The 26,545-nt window shown below is 43.4% G+C and overlaps 1 protein-coding gene across 1 annotated transcript in view; it reads left to right on the top strand.

Moving 5' to 3' along the window:
- The first annotated feature begins 2,459 nt into the window (after positions 1-2,459).
- samd10b (sterile alpha motif domain containing 10b) overlaps positions 2,460-26,545 on the top strand; it is a 44,541-nt gene continuing 20,455 nt past the window's right edge. The window contains exons 1-2 of the mRNA XM_041946601.1: positions 2,460-2,533; positions 21,567-21,751. Of these exons, the coding sequence (XP_041802535.1) occupies positions 2,521-2,533; positions 21,567-21,751 (198 nt within the window). The 5' untranslated portion in view covers positions 2,460-2,520. The remainder of the gene's footprint in view (positions 2,534-21,566; positions 21,752-26,545) is intronic.

The raw sequence follows: 26,545 nt of genomic DNA on the forward strand, positions 1-26,545 counted from the left end.
GCAAGTGGTTTACAGATTGCTGTTTGCTTATAGGTTTAGGCACCAAAGCTACTTGGTTAGGTTTGAAAAAAAGATTGTGGTTTGGGTTAAAATAAGTTTACTTATTTTACAAATGTAAAATAAATATGTCAGGTAAGTTCAGATAAGTCAACGTTCTTTTGGTTTCACAAGGGACAACAGAAGTGTTTGTGTGATCCATCCAGATGAGATGTCAGACTGTTGACAGGAAGCCAGCATTACATACTGAGGGTGCGGAGCTTAAAAGACAAGGTGATAATAATAATTATCGCCAGGCAGGAAAGGTCTAATGAAAGACGTTATTTAGTTGCATTTTGGGAGTTATACAATAAATCCTCCAGATTAAACGAGCCCTCTGAGATCTTGAACACCACATGAGCACAACCAGATCAGCAGGACAATGTCACTTTATCTGTGCCTACAACTTACTGTTGAAAAATAAATCAGTTTCATGATGTGATATAGGGTTTGGGCTCTGAAACGACGTGGTTAGGCTTAGGGAAAGATCGTACTTTGGGTTAAAATGACTACTTCGACTTCTTCCTTTTCTCTGGTCATAATTACGACCACCAGATGGCTTTATCACTTGAGCGTAAACATATATGTTGTTTTGGGCCACTTGCTGAAACGGCCGATGCTGTTGTTCTTCTTGAGACAATACTTTCAAATTGTAGGATCCAGAGTTTTTGAAGCTTGACTCTACGAGGGGCTAAAAGCCAGGATATCTCAACCTCAGCTGCTTCAACAGTCGCCATTCTTTTCCCTTTTTTAAATCTGCCTCTTGTGAGACCTCCAACTTTATGGAAGTGCAATGCAAAACTCGAGTTGAGAAATTAGAAACTTTTGGGTCAAGTAGTACAAGTCTCCTACAGCTTCAACAGAACTCATCTAAGCACTGAGTCTGACTGAAAGTAAACACAAAGAGCTGCAAAGCATAGCTGATCCATATTGTCAGCTTGCCGGCTGGCTTATTTGCTGTATTCATGAATGCGCGCAGGTTTGTTTATGTTAGTCTGAGATGGGGGCTCACTTTTGATTTAGCTTGTTTGCATAGAGAAGTAGTGGCGAATGCAAGACGATGGTTCGTGTCTGCGAGTTTGCAACCCACAAAAATAAAATGACATAGTACACACAGTGCACTTTTCATCGCTGCCACTATACAATAAAGGCAGACCTCATGGAGGGGCGCCCAGGGGACTACTTTGTGTGTTTTACTTTCAGTCAGGCTCAAAGGCAAGTATTTCAGAAGATCTCTGCTACACTGAAATGTTCTGGGAAACTTGGAGGGTTGTGCTCTTTGCCCTGATCAACATTGTTCTCACCACAGGCTGCATTTCCCAAAATTTTATCACAACCAGGAGTCACAGAGGACAAACATATGAGGAGTACACATATTTTTACTACTGCATATTTTTTACTGCATGTTAGTTTATTTTATTCTATTACCTTTATTTTATTTTACTATCTGTCTTATTATCTTGTTTCTAACACAGGCGTTGCAATGCAAATTTCATTGACATCTTATGCTCAATGACAATAAAGGCAATCTTGATTCTTGAATCTTGAGATTGACAAATGTAATAATTTCATTTTGATCTTATGTTTATATTTCTAGTTACGTACATATGTTACAGATTTTGATTGCTTTTCTAGTGATTTTGTATGACTCTTTCTAACTCTTGACATTTAATATAACCTTGATATTGTGGTCAGATTGTGTGCACAGTGTCATCTTACAGGGTGCATATTTGTTTGTGTCTGGCTTGGAAATGTGCAGCCCTTCTGTTTGCAGCCACACCCACAGAATGGACGCGACAAGTTCTTCAACACACACCTGAGGCAGCTTGATGCCTGCATGGTGTGTGTGTTTGTGTTTTACATACTGATTGTTCGGTTGACACCAAAATCTCTCTCTCTCTCTCTCTCTCTCTCTCACTATATATATATATATATATATATATATATATATATATATATATATATATATATATATATATATATATATATAGGGTGTGAGTATGCGCCTGTTTGTGTGTGTGTGTGTGTGTGTGTGTGTGTGCGTGTTTGTGTGTGTGTGTGTGTGTGTGTGGGAGAGAGAGAGAGAGAGAGAGAGAGAGAGAGAGAGAGAGAGAGAGAGAGAGAGCAGTATCCAGTCTGAATCCAGTTAACAGCTGGTGTCGGGGCGTTATGACCTTTTGTCTCCCGGCCGGCGGTCAGGTACGGAGAGGGGGGCGGAGATTCGCAAGGAGCCGCTTCATATCGGGCTGGTCCCGGCGTCCCGGACAACAAATGGCCGTGAACCGAAAGAGAGGGAGAGTGTGATCCAGGTTTCTCCATCCCCTCAGAGCGACTACAGCGAGCGCTGCCTCCATGCTCACACAGTAGGTTAGAGAGGGCAAGAGGCGCTCTTCATCCTCAGCATCAGTGCGTTTTATCCATCTGGCAGCAGGAGAATGGGAGAGTCCTGTTGACACCACGGAGAGATACACGCTGAGACCGACTATGGCTGTGGACGGTAAGAGCGCTCACTGTAATAAGCTCCGCATATTCATAATGAGTTCACAGTGACCTGACAGTACTTTGAGATTTTCCATCTCACATCAGACCTCAGCAGTATTCATGCAATCTCACCACAGGGACACGTGCTTATAACACTGCTAGAAAAAAAACGCATTACAAGAGGGATTGTGGTCCAGCTAAAGCGTTACTAAAGCTCTAGTAAATGTAGCTACATGGAGGCTGTATTTGTAATTTGCTTGATTTTGGATTGACCTGCTGGATCTCTATGATCCTGAGCAGGATGAAGTTGTGTCTGACAGGATGCTGTTGGGACACAGTTTCTTTTCTGTCAGGGGAACTTCAATTTTGACTTAATCGACTCTGCAACTTATGAATGCAGTCACAAAGCAGAGCTGAAAAGAATCTACAGATCAGCGTTTTAATGATGCAACGTGGTGGAATATTTTAATATTCATTGTGGTGCAGGAGCCCACAAGTTCTTTACCATGCTGGGAGAAGAAGTGAGGTGTTTCTAATGGTCTGTTTGTGCTTGATATTGTGTTCGTGGGCCAGCACTTGCCTCACCTGGATAGAGGACCGGCAGAGTCCAGCTCAGGAACACAACAATGAGGCAGCCTTCTTTGTTCCTCACTCTTTTGTTTGACTGATAAAGGAGACAAAATGCTGTTGACAGATGTGCCTTATATTCAAACATATCTATCATGTCCTTCTTATATGTATGAAAACAAGTAGAGTGGAGCCTCATGACTTCACCAAGGAGTGTTTTTGTTTTTTTTTTTTTTACAGGAATGTACAAAAAAAAAACATAACTCAACCATCATCCAACCTTAAAAACTAAAAAAGCTCAACTGAAAACTGAAAAAATGGGACTCTTCCTATATAAATACAAATTCACTATGAAAAAAGGGGCATCGCTTTTTGCCGTGTACACTTGGAAAATCTGTTTTTCTCTTTTGTGTGTTTGTGTTTGGGCCGCAAGTGCGGTGATTATTGACCAATTAATCTGACGACTACTTTCCCAACTATTTGATTCATATTTGGTCTATTAAGTGTCAGACAATAGTGAGAACTGCCCGTCAAAAAAACGATCATGTCTTCAAATTGCTCGCTTTGTCTGATCAACAGCACAAACCCCAGAGATTTTCATTTCATTACAATACAAAACAGAAGAAAGTGGCAAATCATCGCATTTGAGTAGCTGGAAACGGAAAAATTTTGGTATAGTTTTTTTTGGTGTAGCAAAATAACTGAAACAATTTAGGATATTAACATAATTAAGAGAGATTAGGTCACATTCATGAAGCCTCATCTTAAAAGAAATCTTACCCAGTTCCCCAGCTTCAGGGACGAAGCTGATTATCCATTAATATAGTGTGCATAAAAAGCTTCATGGATTTTTGGATTGTTTGTGTTGTTGTTGTTGTTGTTGTTGTTGTTGTTGTTGTTGTTGTGCAGCTCTCTCTTTCCTCTACTCGGCTGGCTGGTGTTTGATCCAGACTAACAAACTTAAGTGAAGCCAAATCAGAGTCACTCTTAGCTCAAGGGCAGTAATGCGTGTGAGAGCATGTGTGCAGTGTCGAGTGTGTTTTCCATCTGTCCTCTGTCCACCGAGGCAGGTTAGCTCTTCATTAGCATGGCTGCAGGTAGGACACTCAGATATGCATATATGCTGAGTGACACATTGGGCTATCTATAATTAATCCATAGTTTACTTAAGCATCATTAATTTACTCAGTGCCCCGGGCGTTGACGCCACCCTGACAGTGTGCTGTACCACTTAAACTTTAAAGAGTGTTGGCTCAAAAAGACTGCAGTGCTCTTTAATGACACTGTACAAGGCTTGACTTAGGACCAGGGTCCACCAAGATTTATTAACAGTCCTCGTGCACAGATGCATGTGTGGGCACGGAGTCTTATTTGATCTTGTCTGAGATTTCCAACTTTTCAAAATGTTTTGTAGAACTGGATAACTGTCAACGGTTGCTGGGAATGTAATCATAAAAAAAAAGCAAAGAAAAATAGACATAAATCCTTCATTTCATCCTCGTGCAGAGACATGAACATCAAACCTCTCCGCATTGCACTGTGGGACATCCTGGACCCCAGTCTGTTAACTGTGATGTTGTATGTGGGTATGCACAGTATGCACAGTATAATAGCTGAGTTGATTGGTGGTGTTCGCATTGATTTTCATTTGTCAGGAGGTTGCAGTTTCATTGTTAGGGGGGCTGCCTTCTACAGGCCTGTAACACTATCAATTACAAGGGCTGATCTGCATTTTAAATGGTATAATAGACATTTTTTGTCTCATCTTCATGTAAATAGCTGAGAAAATTACATTTTCCCTCTTGCTGCCTGCTGCAAAACGAGTCACGCTATATAATTATGTTTCCTCCATGTTTGGCTATTCAGAGTGGATAAAATTCATCAGACGCTTGCTTAAATCGCCCAGGACATCTGGCTGTATTGTCATATCTGAGATAAGCAGCCATACAAATGATGCTACTGGGCCACTCTATTGTCCAGTGCACAACATCCAGAAGGTTTTTTTTTTTTTTTTCAGAGCAGGAAGAGAGAGAAAGAGAGCAGCATGGTCCAGCCCCTGTTCACATCAAGAATAGACATGAGGGCATCCGAGTGTGTGTGTGTGTCCGCTCCAAGAGGCAGGACTGGCCAAGCTCAGCATGCAGGATATCCAAAGATTCGGGCTGGTGCAGGAAATTCCAGGGCGGCTTCCATCCATCCGTATACTGCTAGACATATGTGCTCACCATCAACCTGACAGGCCTACAGGGAGACAAACACGCAGCTGGATCCGAATCCAAAAACAACCTATTTATTTACACCCCCCCCCCCCCCATGTCTCTCTGAGCAAGTGGGTGGATAGTCGGTGTCTATTCTTTGCCTGCGTGATGGACGTGTGAGTAGGAAGGGGGCGAACATGTGGGGAAATGTGGAAGTACACGTCTCCCAATAAAAGAAGATTCAACTGATTCAAGATTCAATGAAAATCACTGATGCTTCTTCTAAGAAAAGTATTAACGGCAGTAGAGGGGAATATATGATGAATATCTTGCTTATAGTCTTCCACCAGCTATCCTGTCTTGATATTTAGAAATAATTACATCCTCACTGTCAACCAAAAGATCATTTTCGCTGGGTTAAGCCAAGAAACTGCCAACCCGCTCGACTGTTGTTAACTCATTCCTCAAAAACCCCCACAGCACACAAATGCACCCTTTCTTCAGATCGGGCCACACAGTCGCGTGCTCAGTCAACTGTGAAATAATTGCCCCTCTCCAGTGGGGTGCTCCTGCTATGCCACAGGGTTCCAGTCTGTGTGCATGTGCATGTGTTTTGGTCCGTGTGTGTGTGCGTGTGATTATGTTTGTGTGTGTGAACATGCAGATGAAGAAGAAGAAGGGGAGCCAGCACCTCAGTGGGTGGGACGATGGGGGAGGGCGGGAGTGCGGGTTGTTAGCTTTACACAGACAAATACACCCTTTGTTGTTTTTCTGGCATGCGTTACGTCACCTGCTGGAGACCGCTGCCATTTGGTGCCATTGGTGTTGGAGCCAAATGTGTTTCTGGCCTCTGTCGTAAAGTAATACAGTAATAGTGTGTTAACCCTCTTGGTCGCAGCGGCACGGTGGGATTATGCAGCGATCTTATGTGCGTGTTTGCGTGTGAGAGAGCATGCAAGCTGTTAACCTCTTTCCCCCATCCATCATCATCCCCTACCTCCTCACAGCAGTAAGTGTGTCACTGAATATAATGCATGGAGAATCCTCTTGAACACACACATGGACGCACGTCCTCCTGTCATCCATCATCAGCTCTCTGATCCACCACAGCTCTGCAGCTGCACCTGGCCTGAGCTGACTTTTAGACTCACAGGAAGAGGAGAAAAGACAAAATGGACAGAGGGAGGAGACAGACAGGAATGTCTTTGTATAATCTGTATAATCATAAATAGTTCCCTCAGTTGAGTGACATCTTAGAGGATCTAATTTTTATTACAACTTGCAAAGGAAATTATAACTACACAAAGTTCAGTAGGTTAGAGCTGACAAAGGAAATCAGTCTGCAAACTATGATAATTTCACAATTTGTCTCTGTTTTCTCTTCCAAATGTTTGGCTAAACTGAGAGTTTGTTGCACCTTTAGCACCATTTGTTTCCGATTAAGTGCAAATGTGCAAAAGTAAAATAACAATAATTTATTTGTTATTGATATGATAATGATATGAATGAATGATATTGCCTCCGTTCGTTCCACTCTTTCTTGTCAAGGGATGGCACCAACTTTACATGCAATGCAACTCCACCGCCAACACTTCAGCTGGAGATTCATGTGTGCTATGCTAGTAGCGGCTAATGTAGCCTTGTGGCTCTAGCTCACTTCTCTCTTATTCCACATTCCTAGATTTTTTTCCTCTTCAAACTTTTAGTCTCCAGCCCCAACCGACACTGCCTCAAGTGACGTCACTTCAGGCAGCCTCAAGTGACGTCACTTGAGGCAGTTGCGGCAGTACTCCCAAAGCCCTGCAGACAGCCTTTAATGTGTAAAATTTTCCCCTTCTGATGCATTTCCCAGATCTCATCAGTTAAATTGCTGAGCACGAGGTTATTACATTTGGCCAAATGGAAATAATGAAAATAGGACCACAATTATGCTCCTACAAAACAGTACTTATCTGTAAAGGAACCCATGTGGTAATCTGGAATCTCAGGATGAGGCCACTTAAGACAGCTCACTAGTAACACAATAATCAATTTCATTCAAACTCAGACATCCATTCGACAGTTGGTGCTGATGGAGGACATTTTCAATAAGTTATTGATCTAATGGATTTGTTGCGCCGTCCTCTCAGACCGACAACTGTTTTGACCTCTGAACCGGCACGTGCGGACAGAGGATGAATCAGTAGATAAACATTTACGCTCTGGTCCTGCAGGCCTTTCAGAGATGAAGTGGTAAAAGAGGAGAGTCCGCTTCGGTATAAATCAGCAGTGGATTAACAGGACCGGAGTGTGGCAGACGTTGGATTCTGTTCTGAGGCGTCACACTTCAACTGTCTTATCCAGTCTGCCCTCACTGCTAACCTTGCCATCCCTTTAATACCTCCAGAAATGACAAGGCTTCACCGTTCTGATCCACTGCCCTTGTCCCGGGTCCGACTTCTCCCCCTCCTCCCTCCTTCCTCTCCCTGAATTAGAGTGCGCACAGGCCCATATCCAATTTCTCTCCTTTAATTAGCCTTCTGTGCAGGGAGAGGGATCAAGGGAGAAGGGCTGAAAGGGTGCAGGGACGGATGAAAAAGAGAGATGTAATTTTTCTGAAGGATTGCACTAATTAGGTATAATTTCATACAGGGGTTGTGTCCCACATGTACCACACTGTTGTTACTTACTGACTTAATACAAATTAACTCTTACTCCCTCTCCTTCTTGTTTCATTTCTCCGTCCCGCACATGCTCTCTCAACTTAATCAATAAATCAGTCACCTTTCAGATAAATTATTTGTGTACTTTTAGTTCAGGCAATAATTTTGTTTGTGGAATCATAATGAGTCAATTCACAATTCATGAATATTGTACATTGTTTCTCCCAATCATTATCATCTGTGCTAAGAAAATGAGATGGCGCCAAACATGATAGGGCCGTGTTACATTAATATCCTGGCGTCCTCCGTCTTGTCCTTGGCCAGATGTCTTTCAGCCCGCAGTTTCAAGGAGAGCAGTCAACCTTTTCCCCCGCTCGCTATCCTTCCCATTAGAGTCTGCTGAACAAACAGTCTAATTAAGTGTGGCCTCGTGTGATAGGGTAAGCTTGGAGCTTTTCACTCGTTGTTAATAGGTTGGCCTGCTCCTCCTACCAAGTGCCGGGGGTCAGTGGAGCCTGTGGTTCGGATTGCCCATTAAACCAAATGGCTAATGGCTGCAGCGAAAGACGTAACAAGGCAGACATCCTCGCGCACTCAGGAGCACAAGTCACGTTCATCCACTGCAAAAGCAATTACATTGCCGCTTGCAATCTGGAAGCATGATCTGCAGCTTTAGTTTGTATGCATATACAAAACTGTTTATGTGTGTGTGACTTTGAAATTGAACATGTTTGGGACTCATTCCACCCATCGGTCATACCTATTCCAAAAATAGAAATCAATTTTGCTTCCTGTTTTCCCCTCTTATCAGCCTTTTAGCCGTTCCCTTTCTCTCCGCTCCTCCTGCCTATACTTCACACGTTCTTAAAATCGTCCTACCTCCATACGGCACGCTTCCTGCTGCATACTTCTTTGTGAACATTCCACTGTCTCTCTCTGTCCCTCCTCTCCTCTCCTGCTGTGTCCCCCTGATGTGTGTTGTAATAGTGTCCTGTGAATATACAGCTCTGACAGGGTCTACGAAGGCTGGCTGTCACAGGGCTGCTCAAATGGGCCTTCAATTTACCATGTCAATAGGCAGCCAAGTGTCAGTGTGTCAGCTCCACAGCTGAGCTGGGGAGAGAGAGTTGTTTAAATGCAGCTCAACTCTCTCTTTAACCTCTGGAATTAACATTCTCCCGATTTATACTGCTTTTTTCACACATTTCCTGCATTTTTCTGGTGTCTCAGCTGCACTTCATTTTCACGTCCATTCTCATATTTTTCTGCAACATTCCTCTCTCTCGTATAGTATATCTCTATGGATTTACATAAAAAAACCTCCCCAGTCCCACAATCCTTTGCATGCTCATTAAAAATGTGAAATTTTCACTTCACAGACTTTTCCCTTTTCTCCCTCCCAAACTGACTGAGCCCAGGGGAAGCTCTGACTGAGCTCTGTATGTTGCAGCCATATGGCACAATCAAAAATGCCTTTCCAAATACATGATGCAGAGATTTAGATGATGCTCAGACTACATAGATATTTATGAGTGGTTTAATGTGACATGCAGGTTCCTGTTTGCGTGCACATATCTGATTCTCTTCCTTTCAGCCACAAATGAGAACTGACTCTGATTTTCTTGATGTTGCAGCCCAGAAAATGTCCTGGAGGCTGAACAGAAGAGATCCCTTTTAGCCTAAATGTAACCCGCTACCTCATGCGCCCTTTCCTGACTTCCTATTAAATGATTCATTCTCAGAAAGAGATTGGGGCTACGATGCCAGTCAGTCTCTTATACAACATCTACTGATCATATTTTACAAAAAGAAACAATATTTCATTTTGATCTATTTCCTGACTTCCAGACCTGTAACTAAAGCTACAGTTCTTCTTGATATCACCACTTTCCCTTTCCTTTGGATTTGTGGTTGCTTTAATCCTTAAACTTGGCCTTTTGCTTCCTTTACATCAAATGGTGGGAAGATAGACTGTGGCTCTGTGCACACTTTGTGTACAATAATGTTCTTTTTAGTGTCTGCACCCTTTTGACCTGATTTTGTTGAAATCCACTGAGACATGTGGCTGTTGTACCTTATCCGTAGATTAGGAGGGATTTGTCCCACATAAGTGGGAGATGGAAGCAGCGGGATGTGATTGCTTAAGTGCTGCATTGGTCACATTGCATTGGCTGTAGGACTGAAAAGACTGAAAAAGCTTGTAGTGATGCATGTACAGCCATGTGTATGTTGACCCTGTACACGCACCTGGGGTAAAGGAAGACTTTTGCAGATTTTGAGTCGCTTTAAGGAATAAACAGCCTGTCAGCGTCTCAGTATATCACCCTAAAAGCAGTTCTTTCTTCTCATTCCACTTCATCTGGTTTTGTCTTGTCCTCCAGTCCTGTTAAGATGCTTTTATAGAACTTTGCCCCAGAAATAGTTGTTATATTGAGCTTGGAATGACAGACGTTAAAGTGGTTGCAAGACCAAACTATTGTCGCGGGAGGCAGCCGAGGTTACGGGGCTGTCAGTCAGAGTTAGTGGGGGCGGGCTCTAAGCTGTCATCCCAGCGTTTCGGTCTCGCCCTACATATCAGGTCACTGGTGCTCTGCAGGCTTTGGGTCTTGGCAAACACACACACATACTTCTGCACACACAACTCAAGCTGCATACATACATGCAGTCTATGCGCTGGTGGTGCACGCGCACAAACTTTTGCACTTGCGGGCTGAGTCACCGACCATGGCACAGAGAAAGATTTTCAGCTAGCTGGGAATAAAAACTGACACAACTCACGTATTGAGTATGCAAGGATCTCGCTGTCGAGAATGGATGGAATAAAGGCTTTTCAAAACGGATCTGCAGAGATGAGACATTTGAGATGAAACTTTCTGAACTGGTTTAGAGGCCTCTGTAATTGGTGACAGCAAAGTGAAGTCACTGTACAGCGGGATATCGAGAAGGACTGGCTTGAGGTTCACCTAATTTGGCTGAAAGTGAAATAATTATGGGTTGGATAATAAAGCCCTTCTCTCTTGTCCTCTCTCATCGAAAGTGAAAATGGCCCACAATCAGCCAGTGCATTAATATGAGTAGATGTAATGGCACAGACATGTGTGTGTGTGTGTGACATAGAAAGAGAAAGAGCGAGTAAACGGGGTTGCTCACGCGTGTGCTATTAATGTCTCATTGTTAACATGATGTGTCTGTGGGATAATTGGAGTGTGTTTAAGTTTGTGTGTGTGTGTGTGTGTGTGTGTGTGTGTCCGTACATGTGTGCGATTGTCTGTGACGTCTGAGTAGCTGTGTGATAATAAGGACATGGTTCAGTGGAGTGGAAGAGAAAGTAGGAATGAGGGCTGGTTTGGCACCGCCGTGTTGGAACAGAGCTGCAGGGGTTGCCGTGGCACACGCCACGAGAAGTGGCAGCGTCAGCGCTAATAAGTGAGCGCACGCACAGGTTGACACGGACGCACACGGGCTGAGGTTGATTAATCAATGGGACTGCAGGAGGAGCCCGGAGCAGCCTCTACTTCACTGTGTTGTCTATGGAACATCTGGCGTCATTAGAAGTCAACATTCGGAGAGTTATCAATAGGGAGCTAATAGTGTTTGAAAACCTGACATTGATGGCCGCTGTGATGTATTCGCCACAGCAAATGGGCAAAGGAAGCAGTTTCTAAATCACCTAATTACATTGACTATTACTGTAGCGAGTGTTTTCCAAGAGATTTACAATTGTAGCTGTGGATGTTTCAATCACACTAATAAGTGTTTTGAACATTTTGATGCTGGCTCGATATATAGAATACAATATGAATGTGATTTATGAGTTTTGGATTGAATAATGAATTGTTTCCATTATTGATTCATCCTTTTTCCAATTAGTCAATTAAGCCTTTAGTCTATCAAATGTGAAATAATGAAAAATACCTATGACAAAGTGTTTTTTTTTTTTTAACTACTGTACGGGCAAATTACAAAGATGCACCACCTCAAAAAAGCAACAAAACCTCACATTTGAGAAGCAGGAACCAGCAATTATTTGCCATTTTGGCTTTATACATAACGTAAACATTTTATTGAATATCACAGTTGTTAATGTAGTACAGTTTTAATCGGCAGGTATTTTACTAATCCCATACCTGGACTACACTTTTTCTGGAACTGCGCTTGTTCGCTTTCTTGCAGAGAGTTCAAACCACTCTCGTGTCTGACTGAAAAATATAAAGCTAGAGCCAGGGGATGTTAGCTTAGCTTTGCATTCAGACTAGAAACTGAGGGAAAGAGATAGCCTGGCCCTGTCCAAAGATTAAAAAAAAATCCTACAAATTTACAGTACAAGCACCTCTAAAGCTCACTAATTAGCACATTATCATAAATTAAGCTTATCACCCGCCAGCTCGACTAAAAATTCACATTTAGTGCACAGACATAAGCGTGGTGTCAATTTTCTGATAACTCTCTGCAAAGAAAGAAAATGAATACGGGTATTTCTAAAAAATGTTGAACTGTGCCTTTAAGGGAAAGCAAAGGTAAGGAAACTGTGAGGAAATAAGTAGAGAAGGCGAGGTAAGAATAAGAGGCTAGATGAAGACAGTGTGAGAGTGTTTAAAGTAAAGGATTAAGAGGGAGAGAGGACTAGAAAGCTTCCCTCGGGATCTTTCGGCCCGGACAAGAAGCTCCTGGTGGGACTTTATGTGTATTCATGTGTGTTTTTGTCTGCATGTGTGCATAAGGGCTACAAAGAGCTTTGATTGCGTCTCTGTTTCATCCCAAACTGGCCGCTTTGTACCAGCTGCTGTCTGCTATGTTACCTGACAGCACAGCCTTAGGAAACCATGTGAGTGAGCAAGAACAAATGTGTGTGCAGAGGAGGGGTAATTGGCATGTCCATCTGACTGAAAGGCCCGAGCGAAGTGGCAGTGCAGGAGTGGAGCTGATAACATGGCAATTAAGCTGGGAGAGACAGACCCCCAATCAGCACAGCATGCTGCAGAGACCCACAGAGACAGGGAGGGCTGCAGGGAGTGGATACAGACACAGGGAGAATGGGCGAGTGCCCCCAGGTGAGAGCTAATTTGTCTCGCTGTTAGACTGAAAACCAGAAGCTCCTGAAGGGCCTGCACCAAACATGTCTGACTGTATTGTGCACACATACCATTCACTCTCCCACTGAAGACACCTGCTGCTGCTGCTGCTGCTGAGAAAATCTCGTTTTTGTTGCATCTCTTTCAAAGTGCACTCTTAAGAAGGAAGCAGAGTGCTGGCAAAGTTTCAGGTTTACATCTTCTGTTGCTTGTTGAAATAAGGCGTAGATTAAATGAAGCAGAGTGATTTTATGTCGGTGTTGAAATGCTCCCCTCACCTGTCTCAACGGTATTGCCTAAGCCTTTTTGTGTGGCCCCCCCTGCCACAACCTTTCCATCTTCTACCCACCTTTCTTCTTCCTTTCTCTTCCTTCCCTCCCCTCCGGGAAAGATTAGAGGCAGCCTCCTGGATCACATCACACGGGAGCACAACAAACTTTAAAAAGTTCAAAGCGCTGAGAAATATTTCATTTGGCTGACAGAAGTACCACCAGCACCAGCAATACCTCCACCAGCGCCGCCACCGAGTTGCTGTTTCTAATCATTCGTGCTGCATACGAATCTACAAACTTCCCCCTGTTTGCAATTTTCATTCCATCCCTGTCTATCTCAGCTTCCAATTCATTGGCACATTTCCCTTCTCTGTCCCCTGTGCTCTTTTCTCTCTCTCTCTCTCTCTGTTTACCTCTCAGCTTCTGTGGAGCATTAACTTTTATCTTTTTTTCCCACCAGCTCTCCGCCCTTTCTATAAGCCTATTTCCACCTCTTTTTCATCGCTCTTTATTTTCTTTTATCCCCTCATCCTGGTCTCTTTGTGTGGATGCAAGGATGGCGTAGAGCAGATTACCAGCTAACTCTCACAACGGTCATTTATTCACTTTATTGTTTGCAAACCCCTCGGTGCTCGGTAACCTTTGTGTTTGTTTGCGCAAGTGCGTGTGTGTGTGTGCATGTACATCCTGTGCTATCGACTGGTTGTTATTTTTGACACGCTACATTGCTCAGACATTTCTTCTCTAATATGTCACAGAGGTCTACGAGCAATGATACACATGCGCAAGCAAAGTAGGGCGCTTGTGTGATCGTCATGGTTTAAGGACACTCAATAAAGTATTGAGTGCTGAAACCCCTTCACATCCCATCCTCTCACCAGGCCACAGCGTGAGTGCGCCACATCGATTCACAGACCACATGTGACAATCACAATGAACTGTAGTCCATTCTCATTAATGTAGTGCGCCAAGTTGAGCACAGACTCCACTCCCTCCACTCCGGCAAGTTTACCCTCTGCAGACGGCGGCAATGTGCTCGCAGGCGAAGAGTTATAATGTGAGAGTATAAGGAGCTGATTCCTCCATGATCAGCAGGCAGAGCGTGGTGGATCCCTGCCGGACGGCCTTGCAGGCCATCACTGAAGGTACTTCTGTTGTGAGCACTAGCATGTCATGCTCTGCTTGTGTGAACTACTTCCTTAATTCCAGTTTTTAGAAAAAAAAAACAATAATGTTAAATTGATTGAATCACTTCTGACCACCTGGCTTGGCTTGGTTTCAAATGATCACCTTAAATTGCACTTGGAATCAAAAGATTAGATTTTGATATTGAAATGCAGGCACACGTTGTTTTTGTGGTAACCTGCCGAATTACTTGTTTCTTGCTGTTAATTCAGTGCGCGCCTTTATCAGGGCAGTGGTGCTAAGATGGAGGATGGAAAGTAGTATTTCAGAGCTTTAATATTTTGTACCCAAACATCCGTTAATCCACTCAGACAGATCATTTTGCCACTCGGGGGAACAGCTGTAAACAAACACTAAATATTTAAAAAGCCAATTTTGTCTGAGCCGAGAAGTTGTGTGTTTCTGTTCATTTCACTTCCCGCATCATTTTGGAGCCTTTCCAGGAGAATACAGAGGAGGACGGTCTTCATGACAGACCAACTGTGAAGACATTTTAGATCGCAGCATGTACTGAGATTTGAAAGCAGAAGAATAATGTGTTATTTTTATGTGACAGCTGAAATGACTGTAATTCAAAGTACACGCGAGAGCATAATGCCGACATTCTCTCACTTTTACTGCGCTGACACATGACATCTTCAATTGTGAATCTGCAAGTCAAAGAGTAAAAGTTTGGACAGATGTTGAGTTTTAACTTCTTGCATTTGACCTTTCATGGTAATTCAACCAATCGAACCGGATGCAACTTAGCCTAACCTGTCTAATGCTTGCTTGTGGATACCAGTGCCAGTGGAATTTAAAACTAATGCTTTAACGTGCATAAAGTTATGTTGACCTTTTAATGTAATTTTCCGATTTTGTGCTCGGTCCCATCTGAGGCCTCAATCTATTCGGGAGGTCCTAACAGCTTAATATGGATGCATTTGTCAAAGGTTGTCATGAGCTGTGAATGATAACACATTCATCAGCTTGATTTCCTCACCACTTAGGCTTATTTGACTTGTCAAATAATAATTCAATACCTCATAAACAGGATCATGCAAATGTACACAGATAGTATGTGCCCTTGAAGATCTCTGGTACTTAAGCCTTCTTTAGAAAACAACTGACACTTTTTTGTTTGTTTACTGGATCCACTTTGTCTATTATACTATAGATTCATGATGCAAGTGCAGCCAACTGGAGCTTGTGTTGCTCTTCTGTATGTGGAGGGAGCACAGGGTCATATTGTCTATATTACAATATATACATAGGAGAGACATACTTTTTTGGCCACTTGGGGGCAGCAGAAACAAACTGTGAACCCATTGACCTTTTAAGTTGACATGGTGAACTTGTTGGCAATCAGTTGCCGATATTTACTCTTCTTTTACGTCTGTTTTTGGTATCCACCAACTCATGCGGGAAATATCTGGCTCTTTAGCTGCTAAATGCTAATCTTCACAAGCTAGGTGCTAACCTCGGCTGTCTGGTGTTTGGTGCTGCTCTTTTTATTTTTCTTTCTATTCTTCGATACCTGCTGAGGTACCTCAACTGAACACAGTTTGTTTCAAGGCTGCCTGAACTCTGTTTTACTTTTACCACTTTACTAGATTTAGTTTCGTCATCCGTGATGGCAAGTGAAAGGGGCAATACAATTTATGCTAAGTATACTAAGTCAGATTTTCAAGTTTCATTTCAACTATCACACTACAAACGCTAGATAACCGGGATACTAGTGCACATGTTAAGGCGCTCAGCGATCACACCTCGCATCCTATTACTCAACCTCGTCCCCTCTCCTCCTTCTCCACCCTCCTTCGCCTCCCTTCCTCCTGACATTCACTGAATTATCGATTGTCCCTGAGATCTAATCTGTCCTCTCTGTCATCTTATGAGGGCTTGGCTGCGAAGGGGAGAAAACAACAGACAATCACATGATCTCATCTACTCATCATTTCTTTCTCCTCCTTCATTTCCTGATGCAATTAATATTAATGCTCTGCTCTGAAGCTTAATTTTCCGTCTATTCTCTCCCCTGCGACTTGTCATCTTGCCCATTTTTCCGCCTTCCTGTTCCTACATTTAACCCGGCTTCGTTCCACGCCAGACCCTCGTATCCGATCTCGTCGTCTGTGTCACTCTTCCTCTTCCTCCTCTTGTGTGAAACATGTAGCGAGCTTCCTTTGAGTAGGAGTGGACATGACAGCCAGCGGCCTCGGGTGGAGGAGTTAGGTGCACTGTGTTTGTGCGTCTGCCTGTGTGTGTGTCTTAGCTAAAGTGATCTGTAATTGTATGTTCTCTGACACAGTGATGGATAATCAATAGTTCTGTCTATCTCTGTGGAAGCACGGCAGGGGCCAGAGTGGAGAGTTAGAGAACAAAAGTCATCCTGTCCTCAATGTTAGATCTTCCAGTCTTTTTTTTTCTTCCCACCACTGCCTGAAGACAGGAAGCCAAGGTCGAACCGGTATTTCTCATATAGCCTTTGCTGTGTGCTCTGTGCTCGCAGGGTGCAGATGGACCTCTGCAGTTTTGCTAGCAGAGTCAGACCGGAAACCTGGGTTCTGGGCCACACTTTGCATTGTGAGCCATAATTGCCCTGCTTTTTAAATCCAGAATTCAGCCTCCATCCACATGGCTGCATATACAGACCCTCTGCGGCTTTGTTCTGATCCACTGGCATAGACGAAAGCGGACAGGGATTATACAGATGTGTGGATACGCGAGTCCTCATGCCTGCATCGTGAGTCACATTCACGTATGCATGAGCGTGCCGGCGAAGGCTAACACACACAATCATACGCACAGATTTAGTTGGCAGTTCCCTCGTTTGTGTCCTGATGAGAGTTGGTGTGTTGTTATCTTCAATCAGTCTGCATTGTGGATGTCTATTGTTTACTCCCATTCCCCTATCTGCGTGTTCCCGTGACGCTGATAGTTTGTGAGAGGTAAACCTCAGCCCCAGCCTCTGCGACAGTGTCTCATGTCAGAGCGGGTAATAGACTGCAATGCATCATGGGAAAAGCCCTTGGGGTTCTAGGTTTTATATTTATTTTTAAAGCTTCAACCTGAATTCTTCTTTTTCCCCCCTGCTCTTTCAAAATGGAGTAATTTCATGGCTCATTCCTGGGGTTAAGACCGGGTCTGATGAAGTGGAAGAGTTGTAAATAGCCCCTCGCTTTACACCCAAACTATAGCACCAACAAATCTGGATCATTGGTAGATGGACTTGACATAGTGGGAGTTGGCAGCATTTGTCTGTTTGATGCTATATTTAGGACTTCAGGTTTAATGTGTTACACAGGCATGAAATCACTGCATGATGAAGTTTCACCCCTTTGCAGATTACAGAGGAACGAGGATGAGTGTGATTTTCTCTCTCTCTCTCTCTCTCGCTCTCCTCTTTCATATAAAACTTGGACCGTAAATAGAAATTTTATCTTTGAGTTGAATAAGAGGTGCTCGGCAGGGAGGGAGTTGATGCCAATATCATGCTGCTGAAATGCACCGTGGCACCCTCTCTGTGGCGTCTGAAATAAAGTGGATTAGCCAGACCACTTGCCTCATCCTTCATGTGAGAGGCAAACACATACGCGGGCGCCCTGAAGTTGACGCCAAGGTTATGCAAAAATCAAACTTCCACAAAAAGCCTACACAGCAAAATAGTCCACAGGGAGTAATTTAGATGCTCGCTTTTAGAGTCAAATGAGTAATGTCCAGTGATGCCATGTTAATCTACTGGGGGATTTGGCTTGGAACGACCTTCCAGGGTGCCGTACCTAACATCTTAATTACCTTTTCAAAAGGGAATACCTCTGAGATTTAGCAGCCACTCAGCGCAGCAGATATGCTGCTCAGTCAAGAGGAGGTGATATGAGGTTACACTTCACTGGGCTGAGTCGTATTGACCTACCTACCCTCCGCACACACACACTGACACACACACAAACACCTGTCTGACACTTTGCCCTTGATTTTGCCACCTCTACCACCAACAGTTCTCGCTCTTTCCCTCCACCTTCATTTTTCCTCACTATATGAGCCTGAAGTTAGACTCCCGAGCTGTTAAAATTGCGTTACATCATATCTTCTTATTTCTTCTTTGTTCACTGACTGTAACTCAGAAGACTCTCGCTTTTCGCTTTTCACCCTGCCTCCCTCCATCCACCCTACATCATCCCTCGCCTCCTCTCCCCTCCCTTGACTGGAGGTGATAAAAGTCGCCGGCAAGGACGGCGAGAGATAATACAGCGCCAGTTAGAGACAAATAAGATGGAGGAGATTTGGCTGTTGTGCAGGCTGATCAAATGCATGTGGAGACAGACATGGAAAGGTGACAGATAACCCCTCCCACTGAGCGCTCAGGATGGTAATCATTTCAGAACACAAAGGTGCGTTTAAAGACGCTGAGCTTTAACGCGGCTAAATCCTCCCATTCGGTCTCATTTAGAATGTATTGCATTTTCTCAAAGCTTTATGACTCTAAAAGCAACCAGCAGATGCATTCTTTCCAATGTCATTTCAAAAGAGACATCAGTTGGAAGGTATGGATTTTTAATCGCCGTTAACTGATTCTAAATTCTCGGATGTATCCGGTGCCAGGAGGTTAAGCCGACCGAGTCCATTGAAGCTTGTGAAACGAGCACTTTGTCTTCGTTTTATGGCTGCTGGAGGCGGCAAGGTGGCAAAGAACTTGGAAGTCATGATGCTGCCTTTCTTCATCCTCACATAAATGTCTATAGAGAGGAGGGTGGTCTCTGTCTAATCATAGGAAAGCTCTGTCTTTAACAGCTTGTGAAATTAAGCTGTTTCGTGGTCTATTAACGTGTCTCCCTGCCCCCTCCCGCAGCTCTTTTACCTCGCTACAGTTTGATCAGTTTATTGTCAGTTTGCACGGATCTAGAGCTAATTTACAGCACCACTCTCGCTCTCTTTCTTGTCTGCCTCGCTCTCGCGTTTGCGCTTTCTCTTGTGTCTCTCTGTGAGATTGGCAGGTCTTTAGGGTTGCAAGGCGCTTAGCTCCCACGTTCCTTCCTCCTGTCTCCTCCCCCTCAGTATGACTGGCAGTAATTACATCAGGGCTGGGCTTGGTTTGTCCCGACGACCCCGAAGACCTGACAACCAGAAAGAGACAGAGAGAGAGAGCGAGGGAGGAAGAGCTTAAGGGAAACAAGAAAGATCCCGCTGCGTAAGAAGATGCAGGAGTAGCAACATATAGAAATGGGGAGAGCGGGAGTGCAGAGAAAGAAGGCGGTATACGATGGGAGAAAAGGTTACACATCACTGATTCCTGACAGGCCTTTGTTTCATCTCCACCCTCTTTTTCATTCCTCCATCATGGCTTTGTGAACTCTGTATTCAGCACTGCTCACTTGAACAGACGCCTGGGTTGAGAAAAAGTGTTTTTTTTCCCCCACCCACTCCTCTCAAAAGCAACCAGGTGTTTTTCACACAAGCCGGTGTCAGTGGTCTGCTGTGCTTCTCCATTGCCGCTTCTGACCATGTTGAGTCAAACCATGCAGCATTGATTTGTGTTTCCATTACCTGTTAGGGATTAGGGTTACGCGCCAAATCAAACACAAGACCGACCATTTCTGGAGTCGCGTCGAAGCGTGCCCAACTGCCATCACTGGTGCGTGATCGTGAAATAAGATGTGCTGTGATTGGTCGGGGTCATAGTAGTCTTGCCAGTCACCCGACCAAGACACGGCGGAGTTTATGGCACTGTGATCGTTAGATCTGACACGGTGACCATCGTCACAGAAAATAATGTAGTCTTATCCTGGTGTTAGACGTCCTCAACTCAAGAAAAGCTCATCATCAGTTGAAGATCCTCAAGCGGGCAGCCCTGTTCTGATGGAGATGTGAATCCTTGCCTGGTGGAAGGAAGGCATGGTTTTACTTAACAACCTTTTTTTTTTTCTTTTTGTAAATTTTGGTCGCCAAGGAGGAGGGATGGAAAAGAAATTAAGAACTAATTTGTTGGAGATTAAATGAGGCTTTTCTCAAAGAATACTCCACCATTGTTCTATTGTAAAGAGACTTTTTTCATATTTAAAAGTAATGAATGCAACATTTATTATGCCCTGTTCTACTTTTAGCTCTTTCATCAAGAATTCTGTCTCCACCTCAATGACTGGGAGTACATGCACACATGAAACAGGGGATGTGAGGGAGAAATCCAAATTGGAGAACCTTCTATGTGCACTGTGACCTTGCAGCTTGTTAGTATAAGCAATGATTTCTACCCGAGCATATCTTTAAACCAATTCTGGCATATTCAAATTATGTTAATGGTTTATGATAAAGGCTCAGAGAAAAGACCCTCTGAGTGCAACCGTAACTTATTTATTCCAGGTTCAGTTTTTCGTTGGACGTTGAATTTAATTCTGTTGGCCACAATAATGTCTCATGAGTAATGATGTTTTCTTACATCCCTCCTCCTTTCTGTGCAGTCAGATCCTCTTTTATCATTCTCAGATAAATTAGTGCCCAGGTAAGGGGCACAATGGCTGCATTTGTCTCCTTCATAACAAAGCACGGATGACCAGCACAGTGGCCTCTTTAACGTGACGTGAACTGCAGAAGATGCCCCGTGGCTCTCGCAGATCCGCGCTCTGACCCTGCATTGATGCCTTGTCCTGTTTTCGCTGTCTCATAGCTAACACTCAGTCCTGAGAGGAGAGGAGGGGAGGATAGAGAGGGAAGAAGAAGAATCAAATATTCATGATGTAGGATTTAAATAATCTAGGACTAATCTAGCAAGAGAGACACAATTCCAAAAAACCATGCGCTGCTTCTGTGAATATGCACTCAGCATAATTGGAGATCGGAGTGGAGTAGCGCTGCTGCCCACCACCATCACCAAAACAGCCATCTGTTTGTAGCTGTATGAGAGTCAGTACACAAAGCGTGTAATCTGGAGTGAGCGCAGCCTGTTAAGCTCTTAGAGGATTATCAATTATTTATTACGGAGGGGTTTTTGTGTTTGTTTTTTTTTTTTTAATTGGTGTTCCTGTTGCTCAGTTCATAGACAGTGTGTATACAAACCCCTTAAACAAAGAGCTCATCATTGTTCGTTCTGCTCATCTCTTTCTGTTCCTCTCCTTCTTTCTTTCTCCCTCCTCTCAGCGGCGTCCAGCTTCAGTTTTTGCCGTGCCTCCCTGGAGCACACGGTGTCTGCTGAGGAGCTGAGCTACCAGCTGCCGCGTCGGGCCGGAGGCAGCAACCTGACCTGGCACGACGGCCGCGGCCAGAAGACAGCACACACGCGCACCGTCAAACTGCTGCAGCAGCCCGGCACGGAGGGCATCCAGGTATAAAGACGTCCGCTCAAATGGACCACGGGAGCGTGGAGGAGCGTTCTTCACTGCATTCGAATAACTTTCAGATGTGTTTTCGCTTCCAAAATAAGTCATTGAGAGGCAACAAGGGACGACTCAGAATTGGGCAGGTTGGGCCAGAACGAGCATGGAAAGAGAAAGAACGCTTCTGAGGGCCAAAACACACACGGTTCCACCGCTGTGAAGCGCTTTGCCCATAATCTGTCACTGATTTTGGATTTTTCAAAAGGAATAAATTCCAGCCACTGGGCAATCACAGCCGCTTCGGAAAAGAAAACATGCCTTATTTTTACCACAATCTATTTTAAGAGTCTCCACTCTAATCGCATTTTGCAGTAGCTTGGGGTCAATTCAGCCAATTCCACATTCGGCTACTGTTCTTAGTGGATTATTTTTTGTCATTCTAAGGCATAATTTGCTGGTAGAATGTATTTTGGGCTATGACTGAAAGAAAGGCCTTTTTTTTAGCTTTAGCTTCTAGTATTTTTAGCTTTTTGTATTTTGTTCTTTATTGTTACTTGTAATCAAGTTTCAGAGCCCATCAAGGCAATCAAAAGATTTTTCTGTCCAACACATGATATGATGAAGGTATATGATATATATGAAGCGAGGTGCAGGCTGTCTAATCATTGGGTGATAGATGAACTATTAAAAGCTCCAGTCACATGGATTTCATTTCTGCACACTAAGATATAACAAAGAGTTTTTTCCAGGCATTATAGTGACCATCTCTGGCTCCTTATCTCAAGTACAACATAAGTTGTTTTATGTTTGAACATAAGTTTTAATTAGTAGTACGGTTCACTTTCTGTTAAATTACATCACAGTGAAATATTTTCATGAAGTAGTTTGAACTTTTTTCTGGGTAGCTCAGTTGAGAAAACATTATTTCCCTTGAGGGGAGCTTTGCTGTGTGAATTAACTGGTAGCTCATAAAAGTATTTTCAAAGCAGTCTCTCTCAGTATATGAGAGAAAGAGCGGTGTGATGAAGCTGTCCTGACTTGGGTGGGGAAAAAAGCCAGATCAGGCAGATAATCTGTTATCATCAGAGAGGCGAGAGACAATGGTGGTGCACCAGCGTCAGTGCTGCATCTCTAGCTGTCGAATCTCCGTGGTAACAGGAAGTGTAATTGTTTTATCTTGTACATGATGTTGGCTGGTCTCACCTGAGCCTGTGGTAGAAAGCACCAGAGGGAAGCGGGTTATGTAACAGAGGAGTGGTACGAGAACTGTTACCTCACTACTTGTGATGTAACGGTGCTTGTACAAGGGAGCACATACTGCACAGAAAATAGACCCTCAGAAATGCACAGATAATACTGTCTGTCCTATATGTCTAAAAATCTCATTTATCCTGCAGATGTTTGTTTTTCCCCAAAGCTCAGCAACAGATTTAACAGAGCTCACTGGTATAAACACTGAATATTGGTTGGGGAGGAATGCCTGCTTGGTGGCTCAATGTCTCAGCAGCATAATGCAAGCATAGCAACCAAAGCATCATTTACTTCCACACATCGCTCTTGTGCAAAATGGAATCCCATCTGTGCAGCACCAGAGATGCAAAACAAAGAGGAAAATAATCTATTTTAAGGCATTCCGCCTGCGTTTGACCTAAAACAGCCTATGACACAACAGCCTCCTTCCTGGCTCCTCTTCCTCACATGAAAGAGAGCAGATAGCCTAGTGGAGGTCATTTGTTTAGTCTCCCTACTGCCTTTAAGAAAGTTGGCTACTGTGAGCCTGTAAGATGTACATATGCACTGCAAGATTGTTCAATAATTCATACAAGAGTGCCCCCTCAGCTATAAAAGCTATAAAAGGCTTAATAAAAGACGAGTGGGAAGCTGTTTCCATGTGATTACACAGAGACTGGATAATTAAACCTCCTCTATACCATGAGAAGTAAGGCTTATCATTTCCTTGTGGCAACAAGCCTCTTAATGCATTATTCAACAACTGGGAGAGCGGTCCAGCTCTCTCTGATGCATGTGTGTGTGTGTGTGTGTGTGTGTGTGTGTGTGTGTGTGTGTGTATTCACGAAATCTTTGAATGTCCATTTGCGCATTTCAAAAATCTGTGTTCATGGGCGTGCCTGTGCATGTGTGCGTGCGTGAGTGTTGTATGGATCGGTGTTTGTGTGTCCAGTTCTCTCAGGAGTGATGATTAGATTATTCTCCATTACACTGGCTCCCTCATTACAGCTGATGTGTGCACAGCCAGTTAAGTGAAACACAGCTCAGCCTCTGTATATCAGGTGGGACCTGGGGAATCTTCCTCATATGTTTAACTTAGCTAATATAACAAATTATGCTCTCCTATGCAAACTCCTGTGCACGCGCGCACACACACACACATACACAAATATGTTGATTCAAGAAATAGTAACAACAGAGTAGTCATAAGCTTTAGATATACTGTGAACTGGTGTTCATGCATGCACAAATCATTAAAAGCACTGTTTTCGCAGTACTGACCAAATGTAGAGCCACATAAATGGACACAAATGCACAAATTCCCACAGTACATGCAAATATATATATTTTTTCTTATTCACAATGTAATTTTCTGTGTTTATCACTTGTTTTATTCGAAAGAAAAGAAGAAATACCAACAAGGTGGTTAATTTTTACAGTCGTTTTTTCATAAATTACGCCGAGTGTCTTGAAGCGAGACACAATGAGGCTGATTTCTGCACTAGGGCGACAAAATGCTTTGTTAAAATATGGGTTATGTCCTCATTTGTGTTGTTACATTGCTGCAGGTGGACCTGTATGCAGACCTATCTGCTAATAGGATTTTTCCAAATAATGACTCAGTGTGTAGTTGGCGCACCCTCTGTGCCATCCCTGAATTGGCTGTTGTTTGGGTAGCCAGATGGGGCGAGGGGAGGGGTTTGTGGGTGGCTCATTTTGCTGTCTGACACACAGCTTGTGGGTGAACCTTTAGATGAGACTGGGGAATAGGTGGAATAACAGAGACACAATTTAGGAAGTTACAGCAGCCACTGTGCCTTCTCTCCCGACATCAGAACCAAGCCTGTTACAGGAAGTAAGGCCCTTATTCACTAATTTGCCGTGCTGGGTGGGCGAATGAGAAAGAGCAGCCTGTGATTATTTTTCCCACCTCATTACAGAACACGGCGGCTGACCTTTTCAGCTGACATCGACACAAAGCAGTGAACTAAGAGAGAGAAAACACACAAATATACACAAAGCCTTCAAACTATGACCACTCCTTATAAATAAATGAATAAAATACACAGTTGATTTTTGTGTTGGTTTAATCCAGACGACCTCATTATTTTAGTCATCATTTGGATTAGTATATGGAATCCTCCATTAGTTACTGTTGTTGTGATTGTCCTGCTAGCCTGCTTTGGTAATTGAACAGTGCCATTAAACTAATGTCAAACTTCGCCACATGTGCACTAGTTTGGTGACATCAACATAATGTCAGTATATTGCTCTGTATCGTACATTTATCATATTCACCAACATGCATATATCATAATATCAGTATCGCTTCTATCGTCATTGTGTGAACAGAGTTAAGCTACTCACTGTTTCTAGTAATGCATTCTACCTTATAGGCTACATTTATCTGCAATGTCTGTCAGTCCAGGCTGAAAATATCTGAACAACTGCAGAATAGATTGCTGTGAAACTTTGTACAGATGTTCATGGTCCCCAGAGGATGAATCCTGCTGAATATGATGATGCCAGACTTTTCCTCTATGGCCGCCTCGAGGTTCACATTACAAGTTGTTTCAACAACTACTGAATGGATCACCATGAAATTTGGTTCAGACAAAAATGTCCCCCGGAGGATGAATTCTAATCATTTTGATGGCCCCCTGACATTTCATGTGTAGTTTATCTGGTGCCATCATCGGGTCAAAAGTTCAATTTGTTCAGTACTTTTCTGACCAAGAACCTGCAAAACTAATGGAATTCCCTCCCTGCTGTCTTCTGTGTTTAGCGCTAATTACAATTTGTTAGCATGCATGTTAGACAGTGAACATGGTAAACATTCTATCTGCATGTTAGCATTGTTGTTATGATCATGTTAGTATGCTGACATTAGCACTAGCTCGAAACACACAGCAAGTAGAGCTTCACAGAGTCAGGAGAGCAGCTGTAAGCTCTTAGTCTTGTTGTTTGGCCTTTTAATTTATCACCATCACCCAAGCAGATTACCTTTCATATTATCTTTTCAAGTCATTTTTTAATCAGTTTCTAATTTGGCCTGTGTGGGCGGTGGAGCAGCTGCCACTTGTATCAATAACATCAGAAAAAAACAACAGCATTGTTCAAAACCTTAAACCAACTTGTGTTTTAACTGACACAACCTCTTGTCATGCAAATAATGATCTTCCTCTCTCAGGAGGAAAGACGAAGTAGCGTGATGCCACGTGTCTGACTTTGACACCAGTGATTTACATCACACCTCCCAGGAAGAGGCAGCACTGGCTTCTTATTGGTTTCCTGTAACCCTGATGACCATCTGTAACTGCAACCTTAAAGTATTTTAGTTTACTCTAACCATAAAGGTGGCCGATCAGTTCGTAAATGTCGACATACGGCTGATCTGGCAATCCGGGAATCCTCACAAGTGTTTTTTGGAAGGCGGTGACAAATTACATTTATTGTTGGAAGGACTTTTTGGATGCCATTACCTTGGTGGCTGCTAGTGTAGCGATGAGTGAAGTAGAGAACAGAGGTTTGACAGACACAGCAGAGAGAAAAATAAGAGAGCCGCTGGGCAGT

This window comes from Chelmon rostratus, chromosome 10, assembly GCF_017976325.1.
Source record: "Chelmon rostratus isolate fCheRos1 chromosome 10, fCheRos1.pri, whole genome shotgun sequence".
NCBI classification, from domain to species: domain Eukaryota; kingdom Metazoa; phylum Chordata; class Actinopteri; order Chaetodontiformes; family Chaetodontidae; genus Chelmon; species Chelmon rostratus.